The following is a 19,079-nucleotide window of genomic DNA, read 5'->3' as shown; positions in this document are numbered from 1 at the left end:
ATTTCCTCTATAGTGGGCATTGGATAATGTGAGCGTTTTAGTGCTTTATTTAAGTCTTTGGGATCAATGCATATTCGCAGCTTGCCTGGTTTCTTAACAGCAACCATACTACTTATCCATGTCATAGGTTCTATGACCTTTTTTTATCACTCCCAGTGTCTCTAATCTCTCTATTTTCGCCTTTAAGTCTGCTTTAAGTGGAGCCGGCACTCTACGTGGTTGGTGTTGAACAGGAGGTATTGCTTCATCTATTTCTAGGTGATACTCTCCAGGTAGACACCCTAGTCCTTTGAAAATGTCTCTATATTCAGTTGTGATCATTTCATAAGAAAAGGGTGTTGTAGTTGTTTGCTGGCCATCATGTAATAATACATTATGTTCTACATTCAGTGTAAGGAGGCCCATTTTCTGACATGTTTCTGCTGAGAGAAGTGGTTTGTGTTTACCTTGGACAACTTGGAATTGCAGTGTATATGTTTTATCTTTATATGTACAATTTAGATTACATTGGCCCATAGGTATCATATAGTTATCATTGTACCATTTTAATTTGACATTACTCTTCTGTAATGTTGGCTTTCCTTCTTTAACAATTTTGCAATAGTCTTTGTATGTCATAAGGTTGCAGGTGGCCCCACAGTCTAACTGACAGTGTAACCTTTCCCCTGCTTCTCTGCCAATGCTGAGTTCTAGTGGTACAAACCACTGTGATCCTGGACTGCTTACTGCTCCTATTTGATGAATAATAGTGAATACTGATTCTTCTGAGCTGCTGCTCTTGATCTGTGCAGCCATATGTATTCTGGCATTTGCTTTCTGCCTGCATACTCTAGAAAAATGGTTTTGCTTTTTGCATTTACTGCAGGTTTCTCCATATGCAGGACAGTGGTCTCTGCCCCAGGGGTGGTTGTTTCCACAGTATCTACATCTGATTTGTTTTTACTTTGCTTTCTTTCATGGGCTTTTTATATGTTTTAGCAGTATAATGTACAGCTTCAGTTTCACTTTTGCTTTCTTGCATTGCTTGTATTTGCATTTCTGTAAGTTCATGGCTTCTACACATGTCAATGGCTCTCTGTAGGTTCAGGTCTGGTACTCTGAGCATTCGCTTTCTAGCATTAATGTATTTTGATCCCAGAACTATTCTGTCTCTGATAAGTTCATCATGTAATACTCCAAACTCACATGTAGCGGCTAGCTGCCTCAGCCTAGTCACATACTGATCTATAGTTTCCAATGGGCCTTGGTTTGTGGTATTGAATATGTACCTCTCATAAATGATGTTACGTGAAGGCATAAAATGACTCTGTAATGCATCCAGAGTTTTCTCTATGTCCTGCTTGTCGGCATCAGAGAGTGAGAGGTGCTGATAAATACGCAGACAGTCTCTCCCCATCACTGAGCGCAGTGTCGCTATCCTTACCTTGGGGTCTTTCTTATCAAGTTCACTTGCCACCTCATAATCTTCCCACTGGGATTTGAAATATGTCCAGTTAACTGCCAGGTCCCCTTTACAGTCCATGGGAGACGGCACAGGGAAGTTGTTTGCAGCCATTTTCTGTAACACGGTGTGTCTCTTATTCATAAATTACCAGAGAAACAATTCTTGTTGGTCTTTTGTTCTGATATTAGGACTTTAGTGGTTTCTAAAACACCAAAGCCCTCTCCACTTCTGACACCATGTTTCCTGAGGCGATCTGAGGTAATTCAACAAACTTTATTCAGACACAAACAATATGACAAAGGTTAACAACTGTCATATCTATATAGCCTACAGGTGGCAGTAAACATGTTAACATGTATAACTCCTAACAATAACTACTGAGAGAACTACAGGGGGACTATATGTGGGAAATTATAACTACTCAGGGCACTATATAGAGCATTTTAACTACTAGGGTACTATAGAGGGGACTTATTACTATGGAGGGGCTCTACAGGAGGCCTTATAGAGGGGCCTAATTACTACTGGGGGAATTTAGGAGGCTTTATCACTACTGGGGGCACTTTAGTGGGTCTTTTTACTGCTGAAGATACTTACAGAAGGCTTATTACCATCGGGGACACTAAAGAGGTGCTCTTTTACTACTAGTGGCACTATAGGGGGCCTTATTACTACTAGGGTACAATATGGAGGGCATTATTGCTAATGAGGGTACTCTCATGGAACATTATCACTGTATGGGGCACTATTAGTAATGAGGGAAATCTGGGAGAGAATTATAATTGGTGGGAGGTTTGGGAGCACTATTATTTGGTTGCTAACCCGCAGTGAAGTGCAGTTCTCTGTATAGGGTTTAAAGGGTGAAGCCTTATACCAATCCAGTTAGTTGGTACAGTGGGATCACACTTGCTAATCTGTAACTAAATATGTATAGTTTCCATCCAAATATGCCATTAGAACTGAGGTGGGGAAGGGGCAAAAACATATTTCACAATTACCACACAGCCAGTGGGTCTTTTTTTTTTTTTTTTTAAGCAAAATCTGGCCCTGCCATCAATAATAGATTGGTGGGGACATGCCTGACAATCAGCTGTTTGGCAGTTACTCTGGTGTTAGAAATAGGCACCATAACTGTTGGATCAGCGTTGCAGTAACCAGCTTTGTCCACTACACATTGGACGGAGCTTTGGACCCTATTTCTGATGCCAGACCTAGTCCCCAACATCCTGATGTATGGGGAGTTAATGTGCAATAGGCTATCTGTACACATATCCCTCGTTGCTGTCATGGCCGGTAAAAGGAGCGATTTATCAGAGTTGCAAAAAAGAATGATAATTGACTTTCGGGCTAAGGGTGGCAAAATTTCTGAAACTGCGTAGTTTGTGAACTGTTCTCGTGCTGCTGTGGTGAAAGTGAGCAGACAAATTTCACCACTATGAATAAGCGACGTGGAAACTGCAGAACACCAGGTGCCATTGATGTGAGAGGTGAATGTCTGCTTCAAAGGTGCTCAAGGGTGGACACAATACAGTGGAGCAGCTCATCACCAAAATTAACCAGGGGGCTTCCAGACATGAGTCTAAAACAACAGTTTTACTGCGCATGGGGCTCCGAACTTGACGGATAGACACTGCATCTTTTCTAACATAGTTGCATCGCCAAAAAAAGTTTTAATTTTCGCAGCAGTATTAAAATTGGACCTCCACTAATTGGCATGGGGTTTCTTTCTACAATGAGTCTTGTTTTCTGCCTCATCGAATGGATGGAAGTAGGTGTGTCATGTGTGAAACATCAGAGAACAGACACCTTGCAACCATTTTCTGGGAGCGCACAAGCTGGTGGTGGCACCGTTATGGTCTGGGGAATGTTTTCATGGCATTCTCTGGGCCCACTCATTCATGTGGAAGGCACTCTGAACCAATTTGGGTAGAATACATCCTTGCATATCACATACAACCATACATGCTGATTGTCTTCCCTGGGACAGAGCAAGACAATGCGACATGTCACATGACTAGAAATGTCTGACATTGTTTGGAAGAGCATGACCAAGACTTCCCAGTACTACCCTAGCTATAATACCCCAGACTTGAAATTAAGCATCTGTGGGACTGTGTTCACTCCCCTGTGCACCCTCCAGCAGTTGTGGGATGCACTGTAGTTGGCATGGTTCTAGATAACTGTGACAACCTGCCAGGACCTGCAAACGGTGGCTACTCTGGATATTAGCTGGTGGTCATAACAATGTGATTTGACTGTGTATAAAATAATAATAACTCTATTATTTTCATAGCCTCACAAAAAGTGTTTAAACCACATACGTAAAACTGCTGATAATTGTTTTTTTGAAAAGTTAAAAAGGTTTTACAATCACAGACATGAAATACTAATTGAATTCACAATGCTGGGACCTCATCCAATCCTAAGAACAGAAGTGCTGGCCCATGTAAAACTGGCCATACACATAAGGCTTCGTTCACATCACTGTTCAGCCTTTCCGTTCTCCTGCTCCGTTTAGGACTAACTGAGCCGAGGAATATACTTTTGTCTCCGCTTCAAAAATCTTCATCTGAGCGTAAACCTAACAGACCCCATTATAGTCTATGGGGTCCTTGGGCTCCGTTCGGCTCAGTTATTTGCAGAATCCGTCCTTTCCGTTCTCCTGCTCCTAAACAGAGTGATGTGAACTAAGCCTAAGATGTATTGTCCAAACTTGAAACCCAGGAAGTTTAGCCAACTATCTAATGTGTATGGCGGCTTCCTGACTCTCCCCCCACGGCTGATATTAGAAGAGATAAGAATTGGACACATTTGATTTCTACTGCTCGTCTTTTTGTTCTCAGGATGTAAGCTGCAACCACAGGTGTATGGCAGCGGCCTTTTCTCTGCTCCATTACAAATGAATGCTCAGCGGAGCCGAGTATGCATGGTAGGATCAGGAGAGATAGCTGTTGACCCAATGAGCATTTTGTCAACAACTGTGTCTTATGTATGTAGAAATGGAGAGGAAGAACAAAGAGAAGGGCGGCACCCACTGGTGAGTGCCGCCCTTCTTTTTGCTCTTCCTCTCCATTTCTACATACCATGAGACTTATATTTTGGGGCAGAGCACCACGTTCACTGGCTGTACTTGTTGACAGAGTCGCCTATCATTCCGTACATTCCCAAGCCATACACAGCCGTGCTGCCCTGCTCTTTTCTCTTTGTTTATTTTTGTGGTGTGTATGGTCAGCTTAACTCCAGAGGATGAGTCCAATTGTCTGTCTCTTTCCATAGATCCTATTCACTATGACGTACAATGATTGAACATGCATAGTCACCTGTTGATTGGTAGACTGGAGACCTCCATTGATGAGGTTTTGAAATATCATAAATGTCTGTGATAAAAAAAACACTATTAGCAATGACAACAAAAAATGTTTTTTTGCCTCTGCACTTATTATGGAATTCTGAAAGCTATGAGACAACAGTACTACTTTGAAGGTCAAATACAAAATCTATGTTTTTACCCATTGAATTTTGTTTCAACAGGTAAGAGGATCCCTCTCCTTAAACATCATCAGTTCCATCTTTAGTGGGATTGCTATAATCCTAAATAGTGTTGATCTTGCAACCCTCCAATGCTATTTATATTACTATGGCAACTATGGTTACTATGGTTACTATAATGACTATCTAAATAAGTACAGAAGATGTCTACAACTACTTGTAAGTTATCATCACCTTTAATGCAGATAAAACCATTAAGAGAACTAGAAAAAAAATTCTGAAATGAATCCCTTATAATAAAGTTTCTTTACTATATCTTCTGAGGAACCAGACAAGTGCTGGATTCTCAAACATCCTGAAATGAGTTTTAATGGTAGAGAATGGAGATCTTTAACGAAAAACAAGAAGTCCTCTGAAATTTTGTCTAAGATATAAAAAAATTCTTAAAATCAGGAAGCTCTATATGGGAAACCTATGGTTGGCTACCCTAATGGACAAATGTAACATGGTGGATTAAAAAACAATTAAGTTGGGCATAGATGTAAGATTTTATCTGATCTGGTGACAATCTCTTAGACCTCAACCATAGTAGTGAACCAGAACAGAATGTATATTACATGTAACTTTACACAAGCTCACCAATCTCATCTAGCCTTATCTATTGGACAGTCAGGTACTCTACATAGACATCAATGTAAGAAGCTTGTCCATAGAATGAGCTTTATGAAAAATTGTCAGCAGATACACAACAACCTGTGGCTTTCCACAAGATATTTCTATGTCCTTTGGTGTGATAGGTAAAATACAGTACAAGGGTATATGCACCACTACCTGATTATAAGGACCTAATAAGGTCTGTCCGCAAACATGTTTGCTGGAAAATGTGAAGCCAGTGGGGCAGATATATCAATCCTACTGAACCTGGATTGTGTCTTAATTTATGCCAGAATTTTTGACACACACTTGCTGTACCAACTGTATGAAATGTATGCGCCACAATTTTCTTTTATTTCAACATGCTAGACACAATTTTTTCAAACAACGCGCCACGTTTATCTGTCTCTACTTGCGCCTTTGATGGATGCTTTAGATAAAACTATACCAGTTTCAAGGTGGTATAAAAATGGTTCTGCTAGTACAAAGCCCTAGGCACAGGGTGTTGCTCATAAAATTTTTTGTGGTGCATTGTGTCACATCTAGCCTTCCCCGCTTTATTTAACCGCCTCCGGACCGCCTAACGCAGGATGGATTCAGGTCGATTCAGGCACCTTCACGCGCTGGCGCGTCATCTCGCGAGAGGCGGGATTTCCTGTGAACGCGCGCACACAGGAGCGCGCGTTCACAGGAACCAAAGGTAAATGAGTGGATCTGCAGCCTGCCAGCGGCGATCGTTCGCTGGCAGGCTGTAGATGCGATTTTTTTTTAACCCCTTAAAGGTATATTAGATGCTGTTTTGATAACAGCGTCTAATATACCTGCTACCTGGTCCTCTGGTGGTCCCTTTTGCTTGGATCGACCACCAGAGGACACAGGCAGCTCTGTGTAGTAGCACCAATCACCACAACACTACACCCCCCCCTGTCACTTATTAACCCCTGATCACCCCATATAGACTCCCTGATCACCCCCCTGTCATTGATCACCCCCCTGTAAGGCTCCATTCAGACGTCAGTATGTGTTTTGCGTATCCGCGGACCCACATCCGCGGACCCACGGATCCGCAAAACACATACGGACGTCTGAATGGAGTCTTACAGGGAGGTGATCAATGACAGGGGGGTGATCACCCCATATTAGACTCCCTGGTCACCCCCCTGTCATTGATCACCCCCCAGTAAGGCTCCATTCAGACTTCCATATGTGTTTTGCGGATACACGGATCCGCAAAACACATACGGACGTCTGAATGGAGCCTTACAGGGGGGTGATCACCCCATATACACTCCCTGATCACCCCCCTGTAAGGCTCCATTCAGACGTCAGTATATGTTTTGCGGATCCGCGGACCCACGGATCCGCAAAACACATACGGACGTCTGAATGGAGCCTTACAGGGGGGTGATCACCCCATATAGACTTCCTGATCACCCCCCTGTCATTGATCACCACCCTGTAAGGCTCCATTCAGACGTCAGTATGTGTTTTGCGGATCCGCGGATCCGCAAAACACATACGGACGTCTGAATGGAGCCTTACAGGGGGGTGATCACCCCATATAGACTCCCTGATCACCCCCCTGTCATTGATCACCCCCCTGTAAGGCTCCACTCAGACATCCGTATGTGTTTTGCGGATCCGCAGAACACTGACACCGCGGATCCGCAAAACACAGACACCGGCAATGTGCTTTCCGCATTTTGCGGATCCGCACATTGCCAGAACTATATAGAAAATGCCTTTTCTTGTCCGCAATTGCGGACAAGAATAGGACACGTTCTATAGGCTCTACAAAAAATGCAGTGTTCGCCCGATTAGGCCTGATCTTGTACGCACACTTGTGTTCAGCCCGACCCACCGCAGTGACAGAATTTTTTTTTCTGATCACTGCAAAAACACCGTAAAATCGCTGCGGCGCTATAAAAAGATCACTTTTGAGGTGCATGGCGAGTTCATAGAAGATAAAAAAAATTATCTTGTCCAGCGCTTTCTTGGCACTTTTTGAAAGGCTGCAAAGCAGCCAATCAACAAGCGTCATACTACTTGAACCAAGAGGACATCACAGCCATGCCTACTATTGGTATGGCTGTGATTGGCCAGTGCAGCATGTGACCCAGCCTCTATTTAAGCTGGAGTCACGTAGCGCTGCACGTCACTCTGCTCTGATCAGTGTAGGGATAGGATGCAGCTGCTGCTGTTAGGGCAAGATTAGGTAGTGATTTACTTACTGAAGTGATCGATGTACAGCTGTGTATCATTCAACCTCTGCTATTTAATTGCTCACTGTTTTAAGGCTGCCCAGAGCGTTTTTCAGTCACTTTTTTCTGGGGTGATCGGCGGCCATTTTGTGTCTTGTGGTGCACCAGCACAAGCTTCCAGCAAGTCCATTTAACCATCAATAGTGTGTTGTTGTTTTTTGCTATATCCTACATCAGGGGCTTTGGTGTCCTTGCTATTTTATTGAGGGGTAAAATACAATTGCCAAAATAGCAGTACCCTAAATCTGGTGTTTCAGCTGTGGCTAGCCAATTGTAATACTGTCTGCTGTCTGGCAAAGGATATATTTTTTTCTGGGTTGAAATACAATTCCCAACTTAGCAATTCCGTAAATAATTGTTTTCTGCTGTATCAGGCCAAGTTTAAATCTATCCATAAAAGGGTATATTAGATTGAAGGTGCGGATAGGGTCATTCTCAATAACTTCAAACGCTACCGTGCATCACCAAGTCTAATTCTGTCCGTAAACGTATACCTGTCATCCACTGCCTAAATACTAGGCCTACAATTTATATTCAGCTAAATCTGTGGTTACTGCTGTGCCTGGCAAAGTTATTTAGTGTCTGCCAAAGCACAGTTTTTGTTCTGGGTTGAATACAATTCCCAACTTAGCAATTCCCTAAATAATTGTTTTCTGCTGTATCAGGCCAAGTTTACATCTATCCATAAAAGGGTATATTAGATTGAAGGTGCGGATAGGGTCATTCTCAATAACTTCAAACGCTACCGTGCATCACCAGACGCGCTACTGAGAGCATTCCCAACTGTCACAGGGAAACAAGTGGAAGCCCAAGGCGAAGGCAGAGGAGGAGCAAGAGGTCGCCAACGCAGCTGTGTCACGGCCAGCTCCTCTGAGGGCAGGGTTAGCATGGCAGAGATGTGGAAAAGTTTTGTCAACACGCCACAGCTAACTGCACCACCACCTGATACGGAACGTGTTAGCAGGAGGCAACATTTCACTAACATGGTGGAACAGTACGTGTGCACACCCCTCCACGTACTGACTGATGGTTCGGCCCTATTCAACTTCTGGGTCTCCAAATTGTCCACGTGGCCAGAGCTAGCCTTTTATGCCTTGGAGGTGCTGGCCTGCCCGGCAGCCAGCGTTTTGTCTGAATGTGTAATTAGCACGGCAGGGGGCGTCATTACAGACAAATGCAGCCGCCTGTCTACAGCCAATGTGGACAAGCTGACGTTCATAAAAATGAACCAGGCATGGATCCCACAGGACCTGTCCATCCCTTGTGCAGATTAGACATTTATAACTACCTCCCCTTAACCATATATTCTTGTACTCCAGGGCACTTCCTAATTCATTCCTCTTTTTTTAATTGTACCATTATATTTTGGGGCAACCCAAAGTTGAATGAACCTCTCCTCTGTCTGGGTGCCGGGGCCTAAAAATATCTGACAGTGGCCTGTTCCAGTGGTGGGTGACATGAAGCCTGATTCTCTGCTTTGACATGAAGCCTGATTCTCTGCTATGGGACCTCTCTCCTCTGTCTGGGTGCCGGGGCCTAAAAATATCTGACAATGGCCTGTTCCAGTGTTGGGTGACATGAAGCATGATTCTCTGCTATGACATGAAGCCTGATTCTCTGCTATGGGACCTCTCCACATTTGTTTGCAGGGGATTTACCTACATTTTGCTGCCTTTTGCAGCCCTCTAGCCCTTTCCTGGGCTGTTTTACAGCCTTTTTAATGCCGAAAAGTTCGGGTCCCCATTAATTTCAATGGGGTTCGGGACGAAGTTCGGGTCGAGTTCGGATCCAGAACCCGAACATTTCCGGGAAGTTCGGCCGAACTTCTCGAACCCGAACATCAAGGCTCAACTCTAGTCACAAGTTAGCGGAAATAGATTTTTTTTATTTTTATTTTAATTTTTTTTTATTACAAAGTCTCATATTCCACTAACTTGTGACAAAAAATAAAATCTCACATGAACTCACCATACCCCTCACGGAATCCAAATGCGTAAAAATTTTTAGACATTTATATTCCAGACCTTCTCACGCTTTAGGGCCCCTAAAATGCCATGGCAGTATAAATACCCCACAAGTGACCCCATTTCGGAAAGAAGACTGAGGGGCATATTGAGTCCATGAAAGATTGAACTTTTTGTCACAAGTTAGCGGAAAGGGAGACTTTGTGAGAAAAAAAAAAAAAAAAAACAATTTCCGCTAACTTGTGCCAAAAAAAAAAAATACTTCTATGAACCCGACATGGCCCTCATGGAATACCTTGGGGTGTCTTTTTTCCAAAATGGGGTCACATGTGGGGTATTTATACTGCCCTGGCATTCTAGGGTCCCTAAAGCGTGAGAAGAAGTCTGGAATCCAAATGTCTAAAAATGCCCTCCTAAAAGGAATTTGGGCCCCTTTGCGCACCTAGGCTGCAAAAAAGTGTCACACATGTGGTATCGCCGTACTCAGGAGAAGTAGGGCAATGCGTTTTGGGGTGTATTTTTACATAAACACATGCTGGGTGAGAGAAATATCTCTCTAAAATGAGAACTTTGTATAAAAAAATGGGAAAAGTTGACTTTTACAGAGATATTTCCCTCACCCAGCATGGGTATATGTAAAAATACACCCCAAAAAGACATAGCCCTATTTCTCCTGAGTATGGCGATACCACACTTTTTTGCAGCCTAGGTGGGCAAAGGGGCCCAAATTCTAAAGAGCACCTTTAGTATTTCACAGGACATTTTTTACACATTTGAATTTCAAACTACTTCTCACGCATTAGGGCCCCTAAAATGCCAGGGCAGTATAACTACCCCACAAGTCACCCCATTTTGGAAAGAAGACACCCCAAGGTATTTCGTGATGGGCATAGTGAGTTCATGGAAGTTTTTATTTTTTGTCACAAGTTAGTGGAATATGAGACTTTGTAAGGAAAAAAAATATATAAAATCATAATTTTCCGCTAACTTGTGCCATAAAATTTTTTTTTCTAGGAACTCGCCATGCCCCTCACGGAATACCTTGGGGTGTATTATTTACAAAATGGGGTCACTTGTGGGGTATTTATACTGCCCTGGCATTTTAGGGGCCCTAATGCGTGAGAAGTAGTTTGAAATCCAAATGTGTTAAAAATGCCCTGTGAAATCCTGAAGGTGCTCTTTCAAATTTGTGCCCCTTTGCCCACCTAGGCTGCAAAAAAGTGTCACACATGTGGTATCGCCATACTCAGGAGAAGTAGGGCTATGTATTTTTGGGGTGTCTTTTTACATATACCCATGCTGGGTGAGATAAATATCTCTGTCAAATGACAACTTTGTATAAAACAATGGAAAAAGTTGTCTTTTAGAGAGATATTTCTCTCACCCAGCATGGGTATATGTAAAAAGACACCCCAAAACACATTGCCCAACTTCTCCTGAGTACGGAGATACCAGATGTGTGACACTTTTTTGCAGCCTAGGTGGGCAAAGGGGCCCAAATTCTAAAGAGCACCTTTAGGATTTCACAGGACATTTTTTACACATTTGAATTTCAAACTACTTCTCACGCATTAGGGCCCCTAAAATGCCAGGGCAGTATAACTACCCCACAAGTGACCCCATTTTGGAAAGAAGGCAACCCAAGGTATTTCGTGATGGGCATAGTGAGTTCATGGAAGTTTTTATTTTTTGTCACAAGTTAGTGGAATATGAGACTTTGTAAGAAAAAAATCATTTTCCTCTAACTTGTGACAAAAAATAAAAAGTTCTATGAACTCACTATGCCCATCAGCGAATACCTTAGGGTGTCTACTTTCCGAAATGGGGTCATTTGTGGGGTGTTTCTACTGTCTGGGCATTGTAGAACCTCAGGAAACATGACAGGTGCTCAGAAAGTCAGAGCTGCTTCAAAATGCGGAAATTCACATTTTTGTACCATAGTTTGTAAACGCTATAACTTTTACCCAAACCAATAAATATACACTTATTGCATTTTTTTTATCAAAGACATGTAGAACAATAAATTTAGAGAAACATTTATATAGAAATGTCGTTTTTAAAAAAAAAAATTACAACTGAAAGTGAAAAATGTCATTTTTTAAAAATAAATTCTGTCAATTTCGATTAATAACAAAAAAAGTCAAAATGTCAGCAGCAATGAAATACCACCAAATGAAAGCTCTATTAGTGAGAAGAAAAGGAGGTAAAATTTATTTGGGTGGTAAGTTGTATGACCGAGCAATAAACCGTGAGTGAAAGTAGTGTAGTGCAGAATTGTAAAAAGTGGTCTGGTCATTAAGGGTGTCCTTCTGACAGAAATAGCTAAAATGACAATGAAAGGAGAAGTTTTCATTATGGGAGATTTCAATCTTCCAGATATAAACTGGAGAACCAAAATAGCAAGTTCTACCAGGTGTAGAGATATTCTAAATTCCCTACTGGGGTTATCTCTACAACAAGTGGTTGAGGAGCCAACCCGGAGGGAGGCCATTTTGGATTTGGTATTCACAAATGGGGATTCGGTATATGATGTCATTGTAGGCGAAACCTTGGGATCTAGTGATCACCAGTCAGTGTGGTTTAATATAAGAACTGTGAAAGAGTCCCACCACACAAAAACAAAAGTTTTAGATTTTAGAAAAACAGACTTTGAAAAATGAAATTAGTCATAAATGAGTCCTTATCAGACTGGAACGGATTACATGGAGTCCAGGAGAAATGGGACTACTTAAAAGGTGCATTATTGAAGGCAACAGAAAATTGCATTAGACTTGTCAGTAAAAGCAAAAAAAGGAAGAGACCACTGTGGTACTCAGCAGAAGTGGCCCAAATCATTAAAAATAAAAAGCTAGCATTTTGTAATTATAAAAAAAAAACAGAGCAATGAAGATAAGGAAATCTACAAGATTAGGCAGAAAGAGGCCAAGCAAGTTATAAGAACTTCTAAAGCGCAGGCAGAAGAAAAACTAGCTCAGTCTATGAAAAAAGGGGATAAGACATTCTTCAGATATATAAATGAAAAAGGGAAATTAAAACAAGGAATAACTAAATTAAAAAAAAAAGACGGAAGGTATGTAGAAGAGAATAAAGGGCTAGCCGACTGCCTTAATGAATACTTCTGTTCAATTTTTACAAAAGAAAAAGAAGGAGAAGGACCTCCACTAGAAAGGATGACTAATAAATCGTTTGATGCATGTGTCTTTACAGAGGAAGATGTTCTAAGTTTGCTGTCTAAAGTGAAGACAAATAAGTCACAGGGGCCTGATGAGATACACCCAAAATTATTAAAAGAGCTTAGTGGTGAGCTGGCAAAACCGTTAACAGATTTATTTAACCAATCATTAGTAACAGGAGTCGTCCCGGAAGATTGGAAATTGGCAAATGTCGTGCCCATTCACAAGAAAGGTAGTAGGGAGGAATCGAGCAACTATAGACCAGTGAGTCTGACATCAATAGTAGGCAAATTAATGGAAACCCTATTAAAGGATAGGATTGTGGAACATCTAAAATTCCATGGATTGCAAGATGAAAAACAACATGGGTTTACTTCAGGGAGATCATGTCAAACAAATCTTATAGATTTTTTTGACTGGGTGACTAAAATAATAGACGGTGGAGGTGCAGTAGACATCGCATATCTAGATTTTAGTAAGGCTTTTGACACTGTCCCACATAGAAGACTTATCAATAAACTGCAGTCATTGAGCATGGACTCCCATATTGTTGAGTGGATTAGGCAGTGGCTGAGTGACAGACAACAGAGGGTTGTAGTCAATGGAGAACATTCAAAACAAGGTCATGTTACCAGTGGGGTTCCACAGGGATCTGTACTGGGACCAATTTTGTTTAATATCTTCATAAGTGATATTGTAAAAAGCCTCGATGGTAAGGTTTGTCTTTTTGCTGATGACACAAAGATATGTAACAGGGTTGATGTTCCTGGAGGGAAACGCCAAATGGAAAAAGATTTAGGAAAACTAGAAGAATGGTCAGAACTCTGGCAACTGAAATTTAATGTGGATAAGTGCAAGATAATGCACCTGGGGCGTAAAAACCCAAGAGCAGAATATAGAATATTTGACACAGTCCTGACCTCAGTATCTGAGGAAAGGGATTTAGGAGTAATTATTTCAGAAGACTTAAAGGTGGGAAGACAATGTAATAGAGCAGCACGAAATGCCAGCAGAATGCTTGGATGTATAGGGAGAGGTATAAGCAGTAGAAAGAGTGAAGTGCTTATGCCGCTGTACAGAACACTGGTGAGACCTCACTTGGAGTATTGTGCGCAGTACTGGAGGCCATATCTCCAGAAGGATATAGATACTCTAGAGAGAGTTCAGAGAAGAGCTACTAAACTAGTACATAGATTGCAGGATAAAACTTACCAGGAAAGGTTAAAGGACCTTAATGTATAGCTTGGAAGAAAGAAGAGACAGAGGGGATATGATAGAAACTTTTAAATACATAAAGGGAATCAACTCGGTAAAGGAGGAGAGCATATTTAAAAGAAGAAAAACTACCACAAGAGGACACAGTTTTAAATTAGAGGGGCAAAGGTTTAAAAGTAATATAAGGAAGTATTACTTTACTGAGAGAGTAGTGGATGCATGGAATAGCCTTCCTGCAGAAGTGGTAGCTGCAAATACAGTGAAGGAGTTTAAGCATGCATGGGATAGGCATAAGGCTATCCTTCATATAAGATAGGGCCAGGGACTATTCATAGGATTCAGATATATTGGGCAGACTAGATGGGCCAAATGGTTCTTATCTGCCGACACATTCTATGTTTCTATGTTTCAAACAAATGATGATGTCATCCAGGCTGAAAGGCAAAATATTGGCCCATTCATAAAGGGGGGAGGGTTGGAACAGCATGAACAGCATGAGGAGACCACAGAGTGGCCCAATGACAGGGTCTGAAGGTGGTGGCAGCATCAGGAGGCCACATAGTGGCACAATGACAGAGTCTGGAGGTGGTGGCAGCATGAGGAGACCACAGAGTGGCACAATGACAGTGTGGAGGTGGCGGCAGCATCAGAAGGCCACAGAGTGGTACAATGACAGAGTGTGGAGGTGGCAGCAGCAGCATCAGGAGGAGGCCACATAGTTGCCCAATAACCGAGTCTGGAGGTGGCAGCAGTATGAGGAAGCCACCGAGTGGAACAATGACAGAGTGTGCCCCCCTGATGCAACCCTAAAGTAGAAACTCCATAAAAGTGACCCCATCTAAGAAACGACACCCCTCAAGGTATTTAACCCCTTCCCGACCGCAATCTGTATATATACGTGATAGCTGCACATACCCCGTGCAGCTACCACGTATATAAACGTCAAAACAGCTGTTTAATCCAAGCGCTGCAAAGCGCTTGGATTAAAGCTTCTGCCCGAGCCCTGCTGCTGTCACGGACAGCATACAGTCTAGTAATGCCGGCAAGGGACCAATCAGAGTGGCCCCTTGCCGACAATCGATCCGATTGGTTAGTCTGTGCAGACTAACCAATCTGATCGCGGCAGTGAAAAAAATGCCGGTCTCATGCTCTGATCTGCGCTCTGCAGATCAGAGCATGAAATCAGGTAGGGTCCTCATAATACCCCCCCATCTGTGCCCCCGATCTGTGGCTGTGCACCCCATCTGTGCCTCTCCAAGCCCCCCCTTGTGTCCGCCTGAGCTCATCTAGAGGCAGCTGCCCTGATGCGGTCCGCCTCCTCCCCACCCCATGCATTCATTCTCACCCGCCCCTCCTGCCCCAGCCTCCCTCAATATGGTGGCCATACCCCCCCGATCCCCCCCTTTCCAGCGCTGCCCCAGAACCCCCCCGATCCCCCTGCTGTGTGTGATGGCGGCGGCTCCATTACTGAGCCGCCGCCATCAGCAGAGAGTGTCAGCTCTATGCTGACACTCTCCTGTAACCCCATAGATGCCGTGGTTGCGGCATTTATGGGGTTAATAGAGGGAGGGAGCTCCCTCTCTCAACCATCGGGGCTGCAGCGCTGTGATTGCAGCACCCGATGGTTGCCATGGCAACCGGACGCTTTGCAAAAGCGTCTGCTGTTGCCACCTACAGGGCATTACAGGGCATCTAATAGTATTATACTTTGCAATGCAAGAGCATTGCAAAGTATAGTGCAGCCATCAGCCCCACTGGATCTTCATGATCCAAGAGGGACTTGATAAAAAAAGAAAGTGAAAATAATAAAAATGAAAAATAAAAAAATAAATAAAAATGTAAATTAAAAAAAGAATATGCCTTTTCCTATAAAATAAAAAAATTAAAAAAATTAAAAAAATACACATATTAGGTGTCACCGCGTCCGTAACAACCGTCTCTATAAATATATCACATGATAGACCCCGTCCGATAAACACCATAAAAATTAAATTAAAAAAACTGTGCCAAAAAAGCTATTTTTGTCACCTTACATCACAAAAAGTGCAACAGCAAGCGAACAAAAAGGCTTATGACCCCCAACATAGTACCAATCAAACTGTCACCTCGTTCCACAAAAAATGATACCCTATTTAAGACAATCGCCCAAAAAATAAAAAAAGCTATGGCTCTCAGACTATAGAGACACTAAAACATAATTTTTTGGTTTCAGAAATGCTATTATTGTGTAAAACTTAAATAAATAAGAAAAAGTATACATATTAGGTATTGCCACGTCCGTAACGATCTTTTCTATAAAACTATCACATGACCTAACTCCTCAGGTGAACGCTGTAAAAATAAATAAATGAAAACTGTTCCAAAACAGCTAATTTTTGGGTCACCTTGCCCCATAAAGTGTAATAATGAATGATCAAAAAATCCTATGTACCCAAAAATGGTACCAATAAAAACCTCACCACTTTCTGCAAAAAACGAGCCCCTGCACAAGACGATTGGCAGAAAAATAAAAAACATATGGCGTTCAGAAAACCAATCCAGCACAATCTGCCTTCCAAAAACCGTATGACATTCCTTTCCTTTTGCGCCCTGCCGTGCACCCGTACAGCAGTTTACGACCACATGTGGGGTGTTTATGTAAACCGCGGAATCAGGGTAATAAATATTGAGTTTTGTTTGGCTGTTAACCCTCAATGTGTTAAAGAAAAAAAAATTATAAAATGGAAAATCTGCCAAAAAAGTGAAATTTAGAAATTTCATCTCCATTTTCCTTTAATTCTTGTGGAACGCCTAAAGGGTTAACAAAGTTTGTAAAATCAGTTTTGAGTAACTTGAGGGGTGTAGTTTCTACAATGGGGTCATTTATGGGGGTTTCCACTATGTAAGCCCCACAAAGTGACTTCAGACCTGAACTGGTCCTTAAAAAGTGGGTTTTGGAAATTTTCTTAAAAATTGTAAGAATTGCTTCTAAACTTCTAAGCCTTCTAACGTCCTAAAAAAATAAAATGACATTTCCAAAATGATGCCAACATAAAGTAGACATATGGGGAATGTTAAGTAATAAATATTTTATTAGGTATCACTTTCTGTTTTAGAAGCAGAGAAATTGAAATTTGGAAAATTGTGAATTTTTCAAAATTTTTGGTACATTTGGGATTTTTTCATAAATAAAGGTGAAATATATTGACTCAAATATATGACTATCATGAAGTACAATGTGTCACGAGAAAACAATCTCAGAATGGCGTGGATAAGTAAAAGTGTTCCAAAGCTATTACCACATAAAGTGACACATGTCAGATTTGTAAATTTTGACCTGGACACTGGGGTATCAATGACCCTTGGTCATGAAAGGGTTAAAACAGATTTTACAAACGTCGTTAACCCTTTAGGTGTTCCACAAGAGTTATTGGCAAATGGAGATGGAATTTCAGAATTAAAATTTTTGGGCAAATTTTCCATTTTAATCCATTTTTCCCAGTAACAAAGCAAGGGTTAACAGCTAAACAAAACTCAATATTTATTGCCCGGATTCTGTAGTTTACAGAAACACCTCATATGTGGTCGTAAACTGCTGTACGGGCACACGGTAGGGCGCAGAAGGAAAGGAATGCCTTACGGTTTTTGGAAGGCAGATTTTTCTGGACTGTTTTTTTATTTTATTTTTTTTATTTATATTTTTATTGTGAATTTTCAATTACAACATGAACAGGGGAAAAGACAAAGGTACCAAGGTAACGGCACGCAGGCCTTGCATTAGTAGTCAAAAGTACAGGATGAATACATCACAACAATTTTGTGAAAACAATTTTGTGTAAACATCATCAAAATTTAGTGAGTAGACCAATAATCTGACAAATTTGAGTGAGATGGGCAGGAGGATATGTGCAGAGGAGAGATTTAAAAAAATATCACTAGGAGGAGCGAAGATTGACTGAGCAACCCTTTTGTAGGGATCCTTTCATGGAAGATATATAGAGCGATGTGTTACAGATTAGTGATTCATTTTGCAATAACTCACTGCGCACAGGAGCTATTTGTATTCCCTAAGATTTTTGGAGCTCTATAACTAGTCCATAGGGACCACTTTTTGAGAAAAGCCGTATGAGAACGTGCTTCCCAGGAGGACAGCTCCTCAAACCTGTATAGTTGATCCATTTTATGGATCCATTGTTCCCTAGTGGGTACTGTGGGTTGTAGCCAGAGTTTAGGGAGTAAGAGACGGGCCGCTATCAGTAATTGTGTGAAGAGGAAGGGTATTTTTAGATGATCCTTTCCTTGGGGGAGGGATAGGAGTGCAATCTGTGGGGATGGTTGGACCAAAGTGCCACAAATCTTGTTTGCAATTGTGAAAATCTCGCACCACCATTTATAAATGAGTGGGCAAGTCCACCAAATATGGAGAAAGGTCCCTTTCGCCCCAAGGCACCTCCAGCACGTGTCCGAAGCAGATGCAAAGTATTTTGATGTCTTATCTGGCGTGTTGTACCATCTGGTGAGAATCTTATAACTATTTTCCTGAATTCGGACACAGCGGGAGGCACGATGGGGAGAATCAAGCAGTTTGGGAAGAAGTTCAAAAGATATGCTGGTGTTTAAGTCTAATTCCCATTGTACTACAAATGAGGGCTTGACTATCAGAGTATGCTGCCGTAGTTTGCTATACATCTGTGAAGTAAGCTTCCTGGGTGCGGGGTGAAGGGAAATCAATGCTTCAAGCCAAACCAAAGGACGCATTAGGTCACCCAATTTAATATGTTGAATTAGGTAAGCTCTGAGATAAGCAACAGCAAGAAAGTCTCTCGGGTGAGGATTAATCAACGCGTTTGTGGCTTCCAAGTCCATCCATTCGCCCGTGGGTTGCGCCAATGAAGCTATA

General features: G+C 41.9%; 1 protein-coding gene across 1 annotated transcript in view; it reads left to right on the top strand.

Moving 5' to 3' along the window:
- Positions 1-19,079, top strand: part of LOC121005600 (membrane-spanning 4-domains subfamily A member 4A-like) — a 98,481-nt gene that overhangs the window by 65,183 nt on the left and 14,219 nt on the right. Inside the window, exon 4 of the mRNA XM_040438379.1 lies at positions 4,976-5,152. Coding sequence (XP_040294313.1) covers positions 4,976-5,152 — 177 coding nt within the window. The remainder of the gene's footprint in view (positions 1-4,975; positions 5,153-19,079) is intronic.

Source organism: Bufo bufo, chromosome 6 (assembly GCF_905171765.1).
Source record: "Bufo bufo chromosome 6, aBufBuf1.1, whole genome shotgun sequence".
NCBI classification, from domain to species: Eukaryota; Metazoa; Chordata; class Amphibia; order Anura; family Bufonidae; genus Bufo; species Bufo bufo.
Note: the sequence above shows the minus strand (reverse complement) of the source record. Positions and strands in the feature narration are given on the sequence as shown.